The sequence below is a fragment of the Notamacropus eugenii genome, chromosome 6 (assembly GCF_028372415.1).
Source record: "Notamacropus eugenii isolate mMacEug1 chromosome 6, mMacEug1.pri_v2, whole genome shotgun sequence".
In the NCBI taxonomy this organism is placed as follows: domain Eukaryota; kingdom Metazoa; phylum Chordata; class Mammalia; order Diprotodontia; family Macropodidae; genus Notamacropus; species Notamacropus eugenii.
The window spans coordinates 387,507,060-387,525,611 of record NC_092877.1 but is presented as its reverse complement, the minus strand read 5'-3'; the positions used below and the strand labels follow the sequence as shown (position 1 = coordinate 387,525,611).

General features: G+C 53.3%; 1 protein-coding gene across 5 annotated transcripts in view; it reads left to right on the top strand.

Annotated features, from left to right (window-relative positions):
* The window catches only part of ATP2A3 (ATPase sarcoplasmic/endoplasmic reticulum Ca2+ transporting 3), a 97,568-nt gene that overhangs the window by 12,665 nt on the left and 66,351 nt on the right, over positions 1 to 18,552 (top strand). For 4 of the 5 annotated variants that reach the window (XM_072618935.1, XM_072618936.1, XM_072618937.1 and 1 more), the window contains exons 2-5: positions 9,509 to 9,526; positions 10,313 to 10,395; positions 15,099 to 15,203; positions 15,743 to 15,881. In XM_072618935.1, coding sequence (XP_072475036.1) covers positions 9,509 to 9,526; positions 10,313 to 10,395; positions 15,099 to 15,203; positions 15,743 to 15,881 — 345 coding nt within the window. The remainder of the gene's footprint in view (positions 1 to 9,508; positions 9,527 to 10,312; positions 10,396 to 15,098; positions 15,204 to 15,742; positions 15,882 to 18,552) is intronic. The other variant, XM_072618939.1, reaches the window with a different exon arrangement.

Here is an 18,552-nt window from a genome sequence, read left to right as displayed (position 1 = left end):
GATCCAAGTTGACCTCAGCAGAGACCAAGGAGATGAGACCTCTTAGGTACAAATGCCAAGTTCTGCTCTCAGATCCCCCAAGCAGATGCCCCAACACAGGCTATGAGGCATATGAGTGAATGGAGGAACTCGCTCATTGAACAAGCACACATTTGGCTCCTACAGGGTCCTGCTGCGCACAGTGTTCAGCAGTGGGGCCTAGTTATGGCCCCTCTTGGTGGGGGATGAGACACCCAGGTCAAGTCAAGTCAACATGAATTTACATGATTACTGTGAGCCAAGCCCTGGGAATACCCAAATAAGCAGAAAGACAGAGTCTCTGCCCTCAGGAGTTGCCATTCAAATGGTCCAGGCAGCTGAATTCTCCATGCCTTCCCAGTTTTGCCCACACTACTTTTGAGAACCCAGGAGGCAGGGGGTGGACTAGGTAACCTCTTAAGACCACCAGAGCCTAGGAGTCATCACATCTAATCTTGACCTAAAAAGAAGCCCCCTCCCCCGAGGTGATTACCCAGCCTCCACTCAAAGACCTCCAGGGATGGGGAACTCACTACCTTCTCAGTTCATCCCTTTTGGGGATGGCTTTGATCCTTAGGAAACATTTCCTGATGCTGACTCTAACTGCTCTGAGCCTTCCCCTCATTGCTGCTCCTGGCGCATCCCAAACCAAACAAAGCAGATCCCTCCTTGACACAACAGACCTGCAGATAGTTGAGGACAGCTGCCATGTTCCCTAAGACTCTTCTCCCTACTGAGCATATCCATGGCCTTCATATGGCATGGTCTTCATTTCCCTTGCCTGGTCACCCTCTGCTGGATTACAATGTCCTTCCTAAATTGTGGTACCCGACATTGAGCACATCCCCTCAGAGGGGTCTGAGCAAGGCAGAAGACAGCTGCTCCACCACTGACTTCTCCTTCCTGGAAGCTAAGTGTTGATTTTGTGAACCTGAGTGGAAGTCTACACTTGGATCTCCCTCACCTCATTAGGTTTGTCCCATCACTCTCATCTAATGAGACTCTTTTGGATCTTGACTCAGTTGGGCACATTTGTTAAGGGTGCTGTCTGTACCTCTCTCCATATCGGGTGAAAAATGCTGAGCTGCACAGGATGAAGTGATCTCGTTCCCCAAGCCTCAGTTTCCTCACCTATAAAATGGTGGACAGCACCACTTAAAGTATCTCCCCAACAGATCTATTGCGAAGCTCAGTTGAGGTATCCGATATAACCTTAAAGTGTGAGCTAAACAGTAGCCATGGGCATTCTCCTCTGTATCCAGGTGCTGATGTTCTCCACCAAAAATTATCTTGGACTTTTTCTCTGTGTAGGCAGTTGTATACACATCTTGCCTCCCCCATAGAATAGGAGCCCTCTGAGGACAGGCATGGGTTCATTTTTGTCTCCCCCGTCAGTTCCTGGCACTGGTTTAATAAATGCTGATTTTTCCATTGATGTATCATTATGTCCCAACCCACTTCTCTCCAAAGCAGGGATTCGTAGACTGTTTCAATGTCTTGATCAAACGGAGATATGCTGAAGCGGCCTGCAGCATTTTTCTGATATACCAGCCTAGTGACCCTGTCAGAAAGGGAAGTGACCTTAGTTGGGCAAGGCCTTCCCTGGTGAAGACAGGCTACATCTTGGTGATTGCTGCTCCCCTTTCTAAATGTTTACCAACCATCTCTAATAATATGGTTCAGAATTTGCCTGGAATCGAAGCCAACCTTTCTGGCCTATAGTTTATAGGCTGTGTTCTCTTCCCTTTTTTGAAAGTCGGTTCCACAGTTGTCCTTCCTTCTCTGTTTTCTGCTGTGAGTAAATGAATGAATGGAAGAACAAACTTTCACTTAGCCTGATGATGTGCCAGGCATCTCGCCACGGGAGAGGTGGCCAGGAGGAGATGAAGTCACTGGGCTAAGTGAGCAGGTCCATAGGGCGGTCTGGTGATGCCCTCTTGTCACAAGCACTGCTATACAGAGCTTGGGTTGGATCCCAGTTGACCCCACAAGTGGGCAGGCTGATCCCAGGTCATTTGGATCCAGTGACTTCTTGGGGAATGTGGGCCGAAGTGAGAAGGACTTTGAAGTGAGAAGTCTGGAGCCCTGTCGGGTGGGGAAGTAGGAGACCCAGACACTGCCCAGAGCAAGAGGTAGAAAGGGGAAGGGGCTTCCTGGGTCCATGGTGAGAGGATACTGGCACAGTCGGGGCTGGAGCTGGAGATCCGTGGGGGCCCCCAGTGGTGGGGCATCTCAGGGATCTCATGATGGCTTCTCATTCTCACCCACCAGTTGTTCCAAGGCCAATGAATAGAACCCCTGAAGGGTAGCTTGGCCATCTCCTCTCCTTGTGCACCAACTCCCTGGGGACGCTTTCGTTCATTCAAACTCAGGATCTTGGATTTGGGAGGGGATATCAGAGGCCACTGCTTCCCCCTGGAAACCCTAGTGTAGTGTTCCTGATGAGTGAATCCTCAGAAGCCAAGCAAGGAGGGGGAGTTTCTGGCTTCTCTCTTCTCTCACTGTTTCTCATCAGCCTCTCCCCTGAGATGCAGTCCTAGGCTTTCTTTGATCTTCCTGCCTGGAGTCAGCTGGGTGGTCAGGGTACCTTGCTTTATGCCCCAATTCCTGCAGCTTCTCCCACAGCTCATTTCCACACCTGCCTTCCAGGAAAGGGACCTGCCAGTATCCATGACTCCATCCTGCCCCAACCCCCCTCCCTGGTCACTGCTCCCTCCTCTGTGCTATCCACCCCTGGGACAGTGTACCCAGGGCTACTTTTGTATTTGTATCTCCAGCACTTCTCACAGCATGTGGTACATAGTAGGTACTTAATCAATGCCCTCCCTTTTCCTTTGTTTTCTTCCTTCTTCCCTCCCTCCCTCCTTCCCTTCCTTCCTTCCTTCCTCCCTTCCTTCTTTTCTTCCTTCCTTCCTTTCTCCCTTCCTTCCTTCTTTCCTCCCTCCCTCCCTTGCCATCTTTACAAAATCTGAGTTGGACAGTGAGTAGTATCCTGTGCAGCCACATCAAGTCTATTTAGACACCTAGGTCCTGGGGATGTTTAGCAGTCTTCTGTTGTGTGCAGGATGATGCTGTGGAAGAAAGATCAGCCTTGTGTGTTTGGCTCCAGAGGGCAGAGCCAGGGCAGGAGAAGGCTGCAGAGATATTAGCTCATCACCCTTTGAGCTGTTCACAAGTGGGATGAGCTGCCTGTGGGAGCCCTGAGCTCTTGAGTTGGGGGCTGGATTACCCCTGACTAGGGACATGAATGAAGGGCTCCCTGCCTCCTTGAGACTTGGTCTCAAATTTTGAGATCCTCGCTTCTCTGAGATTCTAGGACTAACACCTGTCCTTTTTCCATGTCTGTGTCCTTTCTTACCTTGCTGGGGACTCCAGGGAGCAGGTTCTTGGCTAATTTCATTCTAAGTAAAAAAGCCCCAGGAATAGTGGTGCCTCTGATTCCCCTGACTGCTGCTTTGTGACTTCTTATAGTCTGCCCCCACTCCCCACCCCCAACCCTGTGACCACTGGCCATTATTTAGTGGATGAAGTGAAAAGTGTCTCAAAATCTTGCCCTCCCCATCCTTACCAATGCCACAGAGGAGCCAAGAGAGGTATCCACTTGAGCTTGACAGCTTGGCATTTGGGGCTGGCATGTCTTTTCCAGAATGATTGTGAGGGAATTCATGAAATGTGGCCATATTTGGTGCTGTCCCAAAGGAGTTTCCAGGGATACCCAAAGTTTATTTCTGGCTCAATCTGCCACCTGGAAAAACCAGTGACTAAGGAGAGTTTGTCCCATGCTTCCAATCTTGTATCATTTCACTGAAATCTTTCTTTAACAACATCCTATGGGAAGCAGGAGATGGAGATTGTGCCCAATGCAGTGCTGATCATTCTGGCTCATGCCCAGTGGCTTACACAGGGTGCTTCTCATGTCCCGCTGTGTCACAGCCTAGAGCAGGGGACCTGTCAGCCCTGTTTGTGGTGCACTCAGAAGAGGCTCCCAATAACCATTCCCATCACTAGCTTCCTCTGCTGATGGGGCTTCAGATGCTGGGGTCCTTCCTCTGGCCAATGTCCATCCTCCTCTCAGCCATCACCTGTGCCAAGTGACCTGAGATTGATTAGCCTGCCTGCTGCCTTCAAGTCAGCCTCCTCCAGGAAGGCCTCCCTGATAGCTCCAGGCAGCAATGAGCTTGCTTACTTCTGTTGTCCTGTAGACCTAGATCTGTGGGTCCTTTCTCCTGGACTCAGCTTTTCTGCCCTATGGAACACGTAGCCTTTCTCTCCTGCCAGGAGGTGATCTCCATAGGTGGATGGCAGATGTCTTGATTCTGGCAATACTCAGCACACAGTAGGTGTGAAGAGACAATGCATGAGTGGACGGATGAATGAATGCCTTTCTCAGGTGTGAGAGCGCCTAAAGTCATTTCTAACCCTAAATTCACTTTATCCTGTGCAATATATAGTGCTGGTCCTGGAGTCAGGAAGATCTGAATTCCAATTCAGCCTCAGATACTAGCTATGTGGCCCTGGGCAAGTCATTTTACCTTTATCTGCCTTGTTTCTTCAACTGTAAGATGGGAATCATAATACAGCACATACCTCTCAGAATCAAATGAGATAAAAATCTGTAAAGCACTTAACTAAGGACCAAGCCCATAGTAGGTGCTTAATGACTTCTTGTTTCTTTCGCTGACACATAATTAGTAGAGAAGGTCACACACACAGAGGGCTCATACATAGAGGGTGTGTAGCCAGGGCTTTGTCACCAGGCTAGAGGTCCGTGTGGCTGGCGGGCACCTCATGCTGCCCCTGGTGGCATCTCTGCATGCCCACTCACTGTGAAATGTAAGTTCTTGATTGCTGAGCTAGCTTCTGCTGCCCGCTGAGGGCTTTCAGCTGTTTAGCCTCTTTGGGGCCAGTTAGCTTTTTTGGGTCCTTCTGCTGCTCTCTGATACCATCTCTGGAGCGTAGTGACTAGAGAGCCTCTCCTTGAAAGGCAACGCACTGCTGAGGATTCTGAGTCACCACCCTCAGATACGCAGCCCTGGATAAGACTGAGCTTCTTCTTTGGACCTTTCACTTAGGACAGGCTGGAGGTGCTTGGGTCTCAGACAGCTTAGGGCAGGAAAATCCTGGTAATTCTTGTTAAGTTTCTGAATATGAGCCACTTTTAGGGACTTTGCCCCCCAAATGCCACATTAGCTGTTTGGGGACTGGGGCAACACAGTTCCCTTGGATTCCAGAGTTATGACATGCAAATGCGGTGGGGAGCCAGAATGAAAGGAGAGGTTATGTGGGCAGAACCACTGGCCTCTCCCCCATCTCCCAACCTAGCCTTTGTTCCATGTATCTCCAGCAACACAAACCGTGACTTCTGAGATGCATTTGTCCAGCTGGAACCCCCTTCCCTCTCCTATTCTCCCTACATTCATATCACTCCCCTTCACAAATTCTACAAGCCAACTGACTTGTTCTGTTTTCTGTCTCTTGAACTCAGAATTCTCTCTCCCACCTCAGTGCCTTTGCATTAGCCAGTCCCTGTGCCCAGATGCTCTCCCTCTTTACCTGCACCTTTTCGAATTCCAAGGTCCAACTCGGGCACTGCCTCTTAGACAAGCTCTCTCCTGAGCAGTTCCGGGAGAGGCCCTTTGTCTTTTGCCTGCTCTGTGTCTGTTGTTTTCCCTCCCTTGACTGTGAGCAGCTGGCAGACTATGGAATGGTTTCATTTTTGTCCCTGTGGCTGGTGCCGGGCAGAGCCTTGGACACACTCACTGTTTAATACACATGCATTCCCCCGAGGTCCTGAATGGGAGACCGGGAGAGCCCACAAAATGGGCTGGAGTCCAGCCTGGCTCAGGAAAGGCGTCTCAGCTCAAGGAGGCTCCTCCTCTCCTGACCTGCGACAATGCAGAAGAAGCCAAGGTGGGAGGGCTCAGAGAGGGTCCCTTTCCTGCCTGACTCTTGCATGTTCTTTGCTACTTCATTCATTCCATCAGCATTTATTAAATACTTACTGTATGCTGCTCCTATGCTAGGTGCTGGGGAGACAAAGACAAAAGCAAACAGTCCCTGCTCTCAAGGAGCCCATATCCCATGTGAGGAAATAGCACAGATGGAAGGGAGGTAATAAGTATTTATTAAGCACCAACTGTGTGCCTGGCATTGTACTGAGCATTCTATGGCTGTTATCCTATTTGATCCCCGCAGTAGCTCTGGGAAGTAGGTGCTATTATCCCCATCTTACATTTGAGACAGTGATTAACTGGCTTAGCCAAGTTCACTCAGCTGGTATCTGTGGCCAAATTAGAATTTGAGTCCAACTGGCCTGACTCCAGGCCCAGTGCTGTAGCACTGTTCCACCTGAGTGCCTTTGTGGAGATAATACAGCTATACAGGGTAAATGTGAGGTAGCGGGGACCCAGGAAGGCACTGACCCTGCATGCACTGCTCTGAAGGGAGCTGAGGATTCGCAGAGGTGGTGGTAAAGGAAGGCCAGTTTGTGCAAAGGTGCCCAGGTGAAGCTTTGTGAAGGAAGAAGGCTCAGTTTGACTGTACCAAAGACAACAGGGTGAGGAGTGGGTAATAAAGATGCCTGGAGGATGGGCTTAGCCCAGCCTGTGGAGCACTGTCAGAGCTAACAGAAGCATTTATTCTTGACTCCCTTGGAGTTCATGGGGTAGGGGAATGGTACAGTCAGATCCCCATTTTGGCAGCTGAGTGGAGGATGCATTGGGGAGGCAGGGAGACCAGGTCATTGAGTAGATAAGGGCCTGGGCTGGCCTGGTGGCTGCATGAGCAGTTGCTCATGGGAACTCGTGGGCCCTGCAGCCTCCGTCCTCACAGTGGGCCAGGTTGGATGACCCTCCCTCAAGTTCTGGGGCTTGGATGGAGGTGTTTGTGTCTACATGGGATGCTTTCTGGAACCCCAGGGTTCTGTCTCACTTCCTAGTGAAATGAGTGGCAATCAGGTGCAGTGGGAGGTGGCAGAATCCATCTCTCAGACCCCAGGCTAGTCTCCCCTGGTCCATTCAGCCCTTGGGCGCTCCACCATAAAGGGGCTGCTTGGGCAGTAGTGGCTCACTCTAGGGGACCCTCGATTTCATGAGGTAATGGAGATGTTGAGTGGACTTTTTTCCAGAGAGACATAGTTTGGCACCATCTGTATTCTTCCGATGGTGAAGGAGACACTGATTTGAATCCTTTCATTGAGAAGCGGTGTTTCTTAGAAGGGATGATAATGGATTTAAGACTCCGCGAAATCGTCTTGGGCTTAACCTTCTTAAAGAATGTTCTATTTTCTCTCAGTTGTCCTTGCCCTGATCACAGACATGGCGGTCCCTGTGGCCAGAGATCTCCCCTATCTGCCTTTTTCTTCCTCCAGAGTCTCAGGTTCCCTTGCTCCCTAAGGGCACCAGAATTGATCCAGTTCGTTGACCTGTTTATTCGACTCATTGTATCATCTTAACTTGACCTTTACCTTCAACGACTGATTGAAGGAATCTGGAATTTCTACTCCCTTTTGTTTTCCAACCGTGGGGCCCCACCTCTCTCTTTGGTCATCTCGAATTAGACAAAGTAGATGGAGTTCAGGCTCCCGTGGAGCAACCAGCTGGACACTGGGCTTATCTCTGAGGGTCTTCTTGAGGGTTTTCGGTAGATTTGCAAGTTGCTTCTGCCATCTTGGTGTTGATTCCTGTCTTGGGAGTATGGCTAGCTTCTCCTTTCCCTGGAGGTCCTGAGGGTGCCATCAGCTGCTGCATCCATGCCTATGGGCCAGCCCTGAGATGTTTTCCCACTTTTCTGTCAAAACCTGTGGGAGAAGGCCTTGATCATGATGGATGTTTTGGTGTTGCTGCTTTATCCCTTGGAGATGTGCCACTGGAGTCACAAAAGGCTCTGTGGGACGTGGGCTGAGTGGGTCTGGCGTCTCCATCCCTCAGGATCCTCTGAGACACAGCATGGCTTTTGTTCTCCATTTGGTCAAGGGACCCCATTTCAGGAGAAGGTTGTCAGCCACCTTGGGGTCTCCTCCCATTTCATTCAGTCCAGGCTTGGAGATAAACGGATTGCTTGGGGTCACCCTGCAGTGGTTGGCCAAGTGTTGCTAAGCAACTTGGAGGCCAGAGCGTGTTTGACAAAGAGGCCCAGAGCTGGTGAAGCCTGGTTCGCATTTTGGAATGATGGCGGTAGCTCTGGCCTGTGATGAAGGCATTCTCCACGTCCAGTGCCTGCCTCACTTGTAGGTCTGCCCTGCCTGTGCCTTGTCATTTCTAGCAAGGGGGAAGCTTTGTCTTGGCATTTCTGGTTTATTCTGGGTGGATGCCTCTTGGCCTGAGAACATGAGAGTCCCTCTGGGTGGGATCTTCCATCTCAAGCTGGTCATTGTGATGGACTCAGGGGCAGTCGGTTCCCCACCTGGTGTTGCCTCTTCTATTTCTTTGACAGCGAAGGACAGGTGTCTTATTATACTGTTGGGGGTCAGGCCAGAAGCTGCTTTGTACAATTTTAGGATTTGTTCCAGGTTTTCTGGTCACTGTGATGGTCTCACATGGGACCCCTGCCATGGCTCTAGTGCACATTTCCTCCCTTTGTTTGCCCCTGCCCGCAGTACGTGGGTGAGTGTGGTGAGCAGCCAGGCTTTTGATTATCACAGCCATCTTGGCCTCATCCCGTTTGGTGGAATTTTAGGTGGAAATGCTCCTTGGGCGAGTTGTTTCTAAGAGAGTGGTCAGCGGGTTACCTTTGAAGATGGAGTGTCAGGCCTGGCTTGGAGGACAGTGGGGGCATGTGGAGCCTGGTGCCCCACCCCAGGCTCTCTGCTCCTGCTGCAGTGCATTGTAAAAGCTTTTCCTTCTCCAGAGCTGTTTTAAGAACATGCATTCTTGTGATTCCCCTTCACAGCAGGCATGCTGTGACAAGGGACCCCTTCAGGAAATACCCTTACTGTGCTTCGGGACGGGGGAGGGGGCTGTGGAGGACAGGTCAGACATCTGGCTGTGACCCTTGTGCAGAGGAGATGCGTTTCCTTCCCTGGGCTGCTCCAAGCCCACTTCATCCATGAAGCTGCTAAGCTTGCCCCTCCAAGGGGGTTCCTCCCGTTTTGTCTTCCATAAGAAGCTTATTGAATGCCTGCTGTATTCCAGGCACGTTAGAAGTATGACCTTATTTGATCCTCACAACAACCCTACGAGGCAGGTGCTATAATGATCCCCTTTTTACAGATAAGAAACTGAGCCAGAGAGAAGTGAAGTGTCTGGCCCATGGTGCAAGAGCTTGTAAACACCAGAGGTAGGATCTGAACCCAGGGCTTTCTGCTATGTGGATGTAGTGCCCCCTTGAAGCCCTGGTCCCTTTCTCTGGGGCTTCAGTCATAGTGACTGGCGCAAGGCTGGAAGCTGCAGGAAGGCAGGGCTGACTTGGCCTCTCCCTTACCACCTCACTCAGTAACATTCTCTTTTCTCTTTGCTGGTTTCTTGCCTGCGCCTTGGCTGAAAACCCCCAGAGCTCCCAGCGGAAGAAGGTTCGTAAGGTTCTCTGGGAACTCCGCTATCCAGCCCTGGCCCAGTGGGAATAGGGAGCCTGGGCAGGGGGTGAGATGGCCATGGGCAGTGCTGGGGAATCCAACCAGGGGAATCTGGGTCAGGGAGTCTAGTCTGGGGAACCTGTGGTGGGGAGGGGCACAGCCATGGGCAGGTCCTGGGGAGCTGGGCCTGAGGGATTGTGGGGGTCACTTGGGTCAGTGTTCAAGAAGGCCCCCAGCTTCAGCCGGCTTTGACAGCTCGGAGGCTGGCAGTCAATTTCTGATGAGTTGCTGTGGCCTGTCCTGGTCCTGGAGACCTGATGATGAAATGCCTCCCTCCTCATTAGAAAGGAGAAACTGAGCCTGTACCAGTTTGGCTTCAGTATCTCTCCATCAGGAGGGAGGAGAGCTAAGGGAACATGTCAGAACCGAGGGCATCAGGGACCCTTTAATCATATCATGCCCGTTCATGGAGCACCTTAAGAGACTGACACGCATGACCTAGCTGGATCCTCACACTAGTCCTGGGAGGCAGGGCTATTGTTAACCCCATTTATAGGAAGGGAGCTTAGACTGAGACAGGGCCACACAACTGGTGAGTGTTGGAGGCAGGATCGGGTCTCAGCTTTTCCCGACTCCCGGTCTAGGGCTCTAACACTTTAGAAATGGAATCCAACGGCCCTGTCTACTGGGGGCTGGGGTGGGACTAAGGTGGGCCTCCTTCTCCTTGCTCCAAGGGAGCCCGGGGCTGGGGGGAATCTGGATGTGGGTCCTTGCTCTTTGCAGGCAAGTCCCTGTGGGAGCTAGTGCTGGAGCAGTTCGATGACCTCCTGGTTCGAATCCTCCTGCTGGCCGCCTTGGTGTCCTTTGTGAGTATGGCCCGAGGGGCTGGGGCTGGGAAAGGGGCTGGGTGTGCAGGGGGCATCTCCTGGGGGCCAGGTGAGTGGCCAAGACAAGGCATTTCCCTCTCAACCCTGCCCTGCGCCCCTGCTGCCTGGTCTCGATGCCCCTCCCTTCTCTGGTCTTCCCTAGTACTGGAGAGGGAACCCTAGACTGGTCCTGGGTCCTATTCCTGAGCCTGAGGAGGCTGTGAGTCATGGAAGGTCAGGGTGCTCTGGAGGCCAACCTGGGCGGATCCTCCCCCAGGCGATGGGCGCCTGGGCTCCCGGGCTCCCAAGCCCAGTGTTCATCAGGTAGTGCTTACGTGCCAGGCTGGTGCCTCTCTGCTCCCCCCACCTGCTGTTGACGTGGGCATTTGCCATCTCTGGGCCAGGTGCAGGGGCTTGGGGACAGGCAGGAACAGTCCATTTGCCTGGAAAATGAGAGGCTCTCTGGAGGGTGGGGCAGGTCACATTTTGGAGGATAAGCAGTCTCTGGGTAGCTATCATGCTAAAGCCTTGCAAACAAGGCCGGTTAATAGGCAAAAAGATGCAAATGCCCCTCCCCTGCCAGGCGGGCCCCTCCTCCCCCACCCCTCCCCACTGACCATCCTCCTCCCCCACCTCCTGTGGGGGTCCCAGATCCTGCAACCCGCCTTCAACCTTGGGATGGGGGACATCCTTCTGGCCCTGCTCCATTCCCCCCGACCCAGTCCATAGAAGGAGGTCCTTGCTTTGGGGGTCTCCCGGGAGGAAGGAGTCTCTTGGCCAGGCACTAAGTGCATTGCCTTCTCTCCATCCATACAGCCACAACCCCGAGGCCCTCCAACCCTTCCTCCCTTGCTCCACAGTCTCCCTGGCTCCGCGTGGCCTCAGGACCAGATAGGAATTCCAGAGCTTCCTGGCTGTTCCACCGCACTAGCCTTCCTGTCAGCTCTGATCGGAAACATTTAGGATTAGGGTTACGGTTACTGAACTTGCCGCTTTCTTTTTTCCTTCTTCCCGACAAGAGTTCAGTAAATGCCTACTACATGACAGGCACAGTGTTAAACACTTTTCAAATAGTCTCTCATTTGATCCTCCTATGAAACATCTCCTATCTCCGTGCCTTTGCCCAGGCTGTGCCTCATGCCTGGAATGCCCCGCCCCCTCCCCTCCCGCCTCCACAAGAAGCTCCTCCAGATCCTCCCACCTCCCCCATTCGGGCTAGTTACTTCCCCTGAAGTATTACTTTGTATTTGATTTTCTGTGCATGAGTTATTTGCCTCATTAGATGATTAGTTCCTGGAGAGCAGGGACTGTCCCCCACCTTTCTTTGTATCCCCAGGGCTTTGTTTGAAGTCCAGCGCGGGGTAAGTACTTAATAGATGTTTACTGACTGACTCAAACCCGCTTCGGGCAGGGATCTTTTCACTTCTGTCTCTATAACCTCAGCACCGCCCACCCCAAAGCAGGGGGTCCCCTCTCTTCCTGGGCTGGGCTCTGTTCCCAAACCTTGGAAAGAGTGGACAGGGAGCCCATGTTCAGGCAACACGACCTGGCTGACAGACCTTGATAGGGAATAGGGAGTTAGTGAGGCTTTGGAGAAGAAGAGTAACTGAAAACAACCTCCTTTGGAGAGGTGTGACTCTGGAGCTGTCTATGGGTGCGTGTGCATGCGTGTGTTTGTGTGTGCATGTGTTTGTGCATGTGTGTGTTTGTGTGTGTGTGTGTGTGTGTGTGTGTGTGTGTGAGAGAGAGACAGAGAGAGAGACTTGTCTAAGGTCATGTGGACAGTAAGTAGCTGGGCTGGGGAGGGAAGCAGGCCTTTCTGCAGCTCAGGAAGAACTTGACCCCCAAAGGCATCAGGAAGCAGTCACTGCTCTGGTGGGGAGGCAGGGGGCAGTGATAGATTGACCGAGCCTGACCACTGACAGGAACCATGATTGGTCTTCTGGCCCCAGCACCTTCTCCATGGGCTCTCCCCATTTTGTGAACTCCTCCACAGTCCAGTGGAAAGAGCACTGGGGCAGGGCGGGGGCGCCAAAGAGCTGAATCCAAATGCTGTATGACCTTATCTGTATGACCTCAGGTGAGGCACTGAACCCCTTTTGAAGCCTTGGTTTCTTCATCTGAAAAATAAAGGGGTTGGACTGGGGGCTTCTGGAGTCCCTTTCAGTTTTAACCTAGGATCTAGGTTATACCTAGAAATACCATCTGAACATGATTTAAAATGTGCCCGTGGTTGGCTTTTTATTATTTAGTGTCTGTCTCTTGCCTCTCCCACTAGGCTGTGACCTCCTTGAAGCAGGGAGTGTGACTTCTCCCACTGGGCCTAACACAGAGTTAGCTTGATGTGCCGATAGAGAGGAGAGACCAGACTGGAGAGCTCCAGGAGGGCAGGCAGGGATCCTGAGAGGAGCCCTGAGGCTGTGCCCCACTCAGGGATAATGCCCGAGGGGGGTGCTGGTTGTCTTTGATGCTGTGTCCGTGTGAATGTGCCTCTTGGTGTCTGTCTCTTCGTGGGTCTGTGTCAGTGTCTGTATCTATGTCCATGTCTGTGTCTATCTGCGTCCTTCTGTGCCTCTGCTTTTGTCTGTGTTTCTGTCTGTCTGTGTCTACTTCCAGGTCTGAGTCCATGTCCATGTCTCTGCCTTCCCTGTTAATTATCTCCTATTTATCCTGTAATAGTCACTTGCTTTGGCCACGTTTGCTCATTGTCTCCCTGATTAACTCGCTCCTCGAGGACAAGAACCACCTTTTGCCTTTTTCATATCGTTAGCACTTAACCCAGCACCTTGCACACAGGAGGTCATCAATAAATGTCTGTCTGTGTCCATGTCTATGCCCATGTCCGTGCCCATGTCCATATCTGTGTCCATGTCTATGCCCATGTCCGTGCCTGTGTCCATGTCTACGCCCATGTCCGTGCCCGTGTCCATATCTGTGTCCATGTCTATGCCCATGTCCATGCCCGTGTCCATGTCTATGCCCATGTCCGTGCCTGTGTCCATATCTGTGTCCATGTCTATGCCCATGTCCATGCCCGTGTCCATGTCTATGCCCATGTCCGTGCCTGTGTCCATATCTGTGTCCATGTCTATGCCCATGTCCGTGCCCGTGTCCATATCTGTGTCCATGTCTATGCCCATGTCCATGCCCATGCCCATGTCCGTGCCCGTGTCCATATCTGTGTCCATGTCTATGCCCATGTCTGTGCCCGTGTCCATATCTGTGTCCATGTCTATGCCCATGTCTGTGTCTGTGCCCGTGTTCGTGTCTGTCGCATGAATAAGGATACAGTTAAGCTTGGAGTCATGGGATCTGAGTTGGAATCCAGGCTGTCACTTAGTCCTACGTCACTTTGGACAAGTTTTTTCTCTTCTCTGAGCTTCAGCTTCCTCATCTGTTAAATGAGGGGGTGGGATCGGCTGATCTTTGAGGCTCCCCAGTCCCATGGTCTGTGTGTTTACCCCTGTAGCTTGTCCTTGCAAAGCATCAAGGGAAAACAAGGGGATCACCCCATGCCCTCCCCACCTGGCGGCCATGCCCAGCTGCCTGGCAGCTCTCTTCCTGTCCCCTTCCCTACCTCCACTGGCCTCTGTGTCCAGCCAAGGCCTGGGGTGTGCCTGAGTCTGGTCCGAGCTTACTTGGCGACAGGACGGGGCAGTGGAGTCAGGACAATTCCCTTTCATTTGCCTTCATTGAATTCCCCTGGGTTCTAGTTCCCCTCCCTCCCAGCCCAGCCCTGCTGTGATGGGGATGGACTTTGGCCTCAGAGATCCCTCCCAGCCCAGACATCCTTGGAGTTTCCGCCTCTCTAATCCTAGTCCTCCGAGCCCAGCTCCTGACCTCCAGCCTCTCCGTGAAGCCCTCCTAGGCTTCTCCAAGCCCCCCTTGTGCTGGAGCTCCAAACTCCCACAGCTGTGCCCTGATCTCTCTCATAGTCTGTTCTTGGAGATGTCCAGTGTCTCCTCAATCCCTGGCTGGAGGCCATCTGGGTCCTGGCTTAGCAGCTACTGGCACTCTAGTCTGTATTTTCTGTCTGGCTGCATTCTCTGTTCTTGGGAACCTTCCTCCTGCTCTCCTTCCTGGACAGTCTTTGGGGCCTTGTCTGTGGCCCTCTGGGGCTGCCAGGCTTCCATCTCTGCCCAGTTTCCCCTGGGTATCCTGCTAAGGCTGTGTAGGACCACAGGGGCAAGGTTTGCTGGCTGGTATTTGCCTGCTGGGAGCACTGTGGGAGAGAGCTGGAGGGAGCACTGGAGGTGAGGGTGGGGCTGACACCAGGGAAGGGCTCACATCAAGATCCAACTTGGAGGATTTCAGGTTAGCACTGCCAGGCTAGTGCAAAGCTTTGTCACACCCGTTTGACAGATGAGGAAACTGAGGAAATGAAGTGGTGAAAAACAAAGCGCCCAGGGGTGCCAGGTAGGAAGCACCCAGTCTGGGAGTCGGGGGAGCCACTGCTCCCTGATGGGCCTCAGAGACCAGAGGGGCCGAGGCCCAGAGAAGGAAGGCCTTGGCCAGGTCTCCCAGTCCATCGTTGGAAGAGCCTCCTTTGTTCTCTGATCACCCTCAGCCTTCTGGGATTGGGGGTTGGTCAAGGCAGGTTCTGGCTTTGTTCTGGGAGCTACTGATGGCCTCCACTGTCTCCTGCTCATGTGTGGGCTCACATGTGTTCATGCATGTGCGTGTGCCTGCTTCTGCTTCTACAGATCCTGGCCTGGTTTGAGGAGGGTGAGGAGACAGTGACAGCCTTTGTGGAGCCAATGGTGATCGTCCTTATTCTCATTGCCAATGCTGTCGTGGGGGTGTGGCAGGTGGGTAAGGGGCCTGCCATGGTGGAGGGGGATGAGCAGTGACCCCCTGAGGTTTGCCCTCAGGACTGACAGCAGGCTGGGCAGACTGCTCAGTGGGGGCTGGGAAAGAGGAGGTCTGTCTGCTCACACAGGACCCTGGTCTAGCTGTCCTACTGCATACAAGGCCAACTGAATCGGCCAAATGGGGCCGGTGTCAAGGGCAGGGAGTCTTGGGGATTCCAGGGTGGCCCTAGTGATGGCACAGAAGCCCTCCTTCCCTCCTTGCCCTGGTTCCTTGGGCCCTAGGCTCTCTGAATCATCCAGACCCAGTGGTGCAACTGGGGATGTTGGTGGCCTTTGTCCAGGGACACAGCCTCTCTCCTTGTCCCCAGTGCTGTCCTCTCCCCATTCTATACTCTTTCCAGAACCCCTAGAGGGGGTACCTCGCCTTCCCCTCCCCCCTCTCCCCTGCTCCAAGGCACTGACCCTCACTCCCCATGTTCATGCTCCCCACCCCCACCCCCACTGGGGTCCTGAGCAGAATCTGCCTGTGCTGGCAGGAGAGAAATGCAGAAAGTGCTATCGAGGCCTTGAAGGAGTATGAGCCTGAAATGGGGAAGGTGATTCGCATGGACCGCAAGGGCGTGCAGAGGATCCGGGCTCGGGACATCGTCCCTGGAGACATTGTAGAAGTGGCAGGTACGGATCAAGGGTTATGTGTGTGCTCGTGCACATGCATGGGGAACACGTGCACATGTGTGCGTGGAGGGCCCTGCAGGTTTGGAACAGAGCAGAGGCCTTGAGCTCTGTCCACCCGCTGGCAGGGAAGCTGCCCCCTTGTCAGAGTCTGCTTACAGAGAGGACAGTGAGACCTGAAGGAGGGCTGCCTCATTGCTCCTCTCAGTAAGTGAGGTTTGCAGGTGCTAACAGCATCCTGAGACCACTCCATCCTCTCTGGGCTGACCCTGAGCCCCAGCAGTCCTGGACCTGTGTCCTACACCCAGCCAGGCCTTCCAAAAGATGGCAGGCTGAAGGGGGAGGACCTCTCTCACCCCTTGGGTGGTTTGTGAGCCTCTTTGCCTTCCTCACATTTGGATGCCAGATGCCCCCCTCATCTGGGTTTGGGAGGCCTGTGTGCAGGGCAGGGCAGGTGGTTTGGTGGCCCCTTGCTTCAGCACCAAGCTGCCTGCAACATGGAGCCATCTACCCTCTGGGCACTCAGGAAGGAGCTGTCTCCCCCCCCTCCCCACCTTTGGGTGGTTATTCCCCTGATCACTGAGAGCCATCATCCTGCCCTGGCCTCCCACGCCCCTCCCACTCCTGGTTGGAAGTGAGGTAGGCACCATGGGCATCTATGCTCCCATTTTGCAGCTAAGAACACTAAGCCTCAGAGTCTCACAGCCAGTGAGTGGCCTGACAAGCCTTTTTGGGCCGGTACTGGGACCTCTGACCTCTCTCGTTAGTGATTGTGGGGCTGGGGCCAGGTAATTGTGTCCTTTCTGAGATGGTTCGGAGGGGTTCTTACACGGTGAAAAGTCCCATCCTCACTGGTTAATAGGGGCTTACACAGCCCCAGAACCACTTTAGACCCACTGGGAAACCATGGATTCTGGGAATGGGGCAGAGCTCTCAGCCCCTGAAGAGCAGGACCCTGGAGAGTCCTGGAAGGGCTGAGGGTGGCCTCCTGACATTTGAGTCTGCTCCTGATGTGGGTCCAGAATCTTGGGCAAGTGACCGGATGGGCACCGGTCTAGCAAGACTGGCTTTGGACCTGAGGCCACGTTCGGTGTTCCTGAACCCTGTCTGAGCTTGGCCCTCTCTGGAATGTGCCTGCATTCTGGAGCCCACCTGCCAATGCTATCCAGTGTCTGGCTTCACCGAGGGCCCTGAGTGGGAGCCTGGCACAGTCAGCAGTGGGTAGGGGGGCCTAAGCTGAGGGAGGGAATCTTAGACCTGTCCTGGGCCTGAGCTCTTCTCTGACCCCATCCTCCAAACCAGGTCTGATGTCTCCTCCCGGAGAAGCTGCCTCAGGGGCAGTGGGCAGGGGTCTCTGGGCTGGGGTGGGCATTGCCAGGGGAGGACATCTTTAGCCTCCCCTCCCCCTGGCTGTACCCCAACCCAGGTCTGATGCCTCTCCCAAGAGAAGCCACTCAAAACCCACAGTGATTTATGGGCATGTGGGGGAGGGGGCTGGGTGTTTGCTATGGCGACAGCCCAGAGTGGAGAGAGTTGTTAGCTCCCTGACAATGAGCCGCAAGGAATGGTTTCCTCTGGCTAGTTCTCCTTCCCGGATCTGCAGGTCCTGCCTCACATTTTCCACTCACTTGACTTAGCCGAGGCCCCAGTTCCTGACCTGAACCAAGCTATTCACATCTGAAAAGAGGAAAACTCTGCCCCTCCCCAGTCCTTCCCCAGGTCCCCGCTTCATTTTTGGTTTCTATTCATGGCCAAGGGTGCTGGGGCTGGAACCGGGGGGTCTTGGGGGAACCCCACTTCCACTCTTAACTAGCCCACCTCAGAGACAAAGGCCTTCCCCTGACTGGGGAGGCTGGGGATGGAAAGAGTGGTTTTGAATCTGGACCTTGGACCTGGGCTTAGCTCTGGGCATCCCTGGAAACTTCTCCGCTCCTCTGTGTACCAGCTCTCCTCATCAGCTCTGGCGGGTTCAGTGGCCATCTCTAGGAGAGTGAGCCCCAGACTCGTCTAGGCTGATCTAAGCCCTCTCTAAAGCCCCAGACTCACTGCACAGAATGCCAGACTCTGAACTATCTCAGACTCACCATGTCCAAAGCAGAACTCTTGTCTTCTCTCTCCAATCCAATGTCCCTGATTCCTGTTGGGAATCACCAGGTTCCCATAGTCCCCCATTGTCAACTCCCACTGCTCCCTCCCCTGCTGTGCTCTTCTTTCTTGGCCCAACCTCTTTCAACCTCATCCCCTCTCACTCAGACGTTTCTATAGGCTCCTCCAGTCCTAGGCTCTCCAGTCCAGCCCCCATGCAGCGGCCAAGCAGAGACCCCTAAAGTCCAGTCTGAAGAAACTCAGAAGGGTCATAGCTGGGATAAGACACATGCTCATGTTTGGCATTAAAAACCCTTCACTTTGGGGCTCCTGTGGATAAAGTGCTGGGCCCAGACCCAGGAACACTCATCTTCCTGAGTTTAATACACGAGCTGCATGACTCTGGGCAAGCCACTTCACCCAGTTGGCTTCAGTTTGTTCATCTGTAAAATGAGCTAGAGAAGGAAGTGGCAAAGACTTCAGGATCTGCCAAGAAAGCCCAGATGGGGTCACAAAGAGTTGGACAGTACTGAACCGACCACCACCAATCCTTCCACGTTTATTCCTCCCTGGAACTCCTTCATGTGCT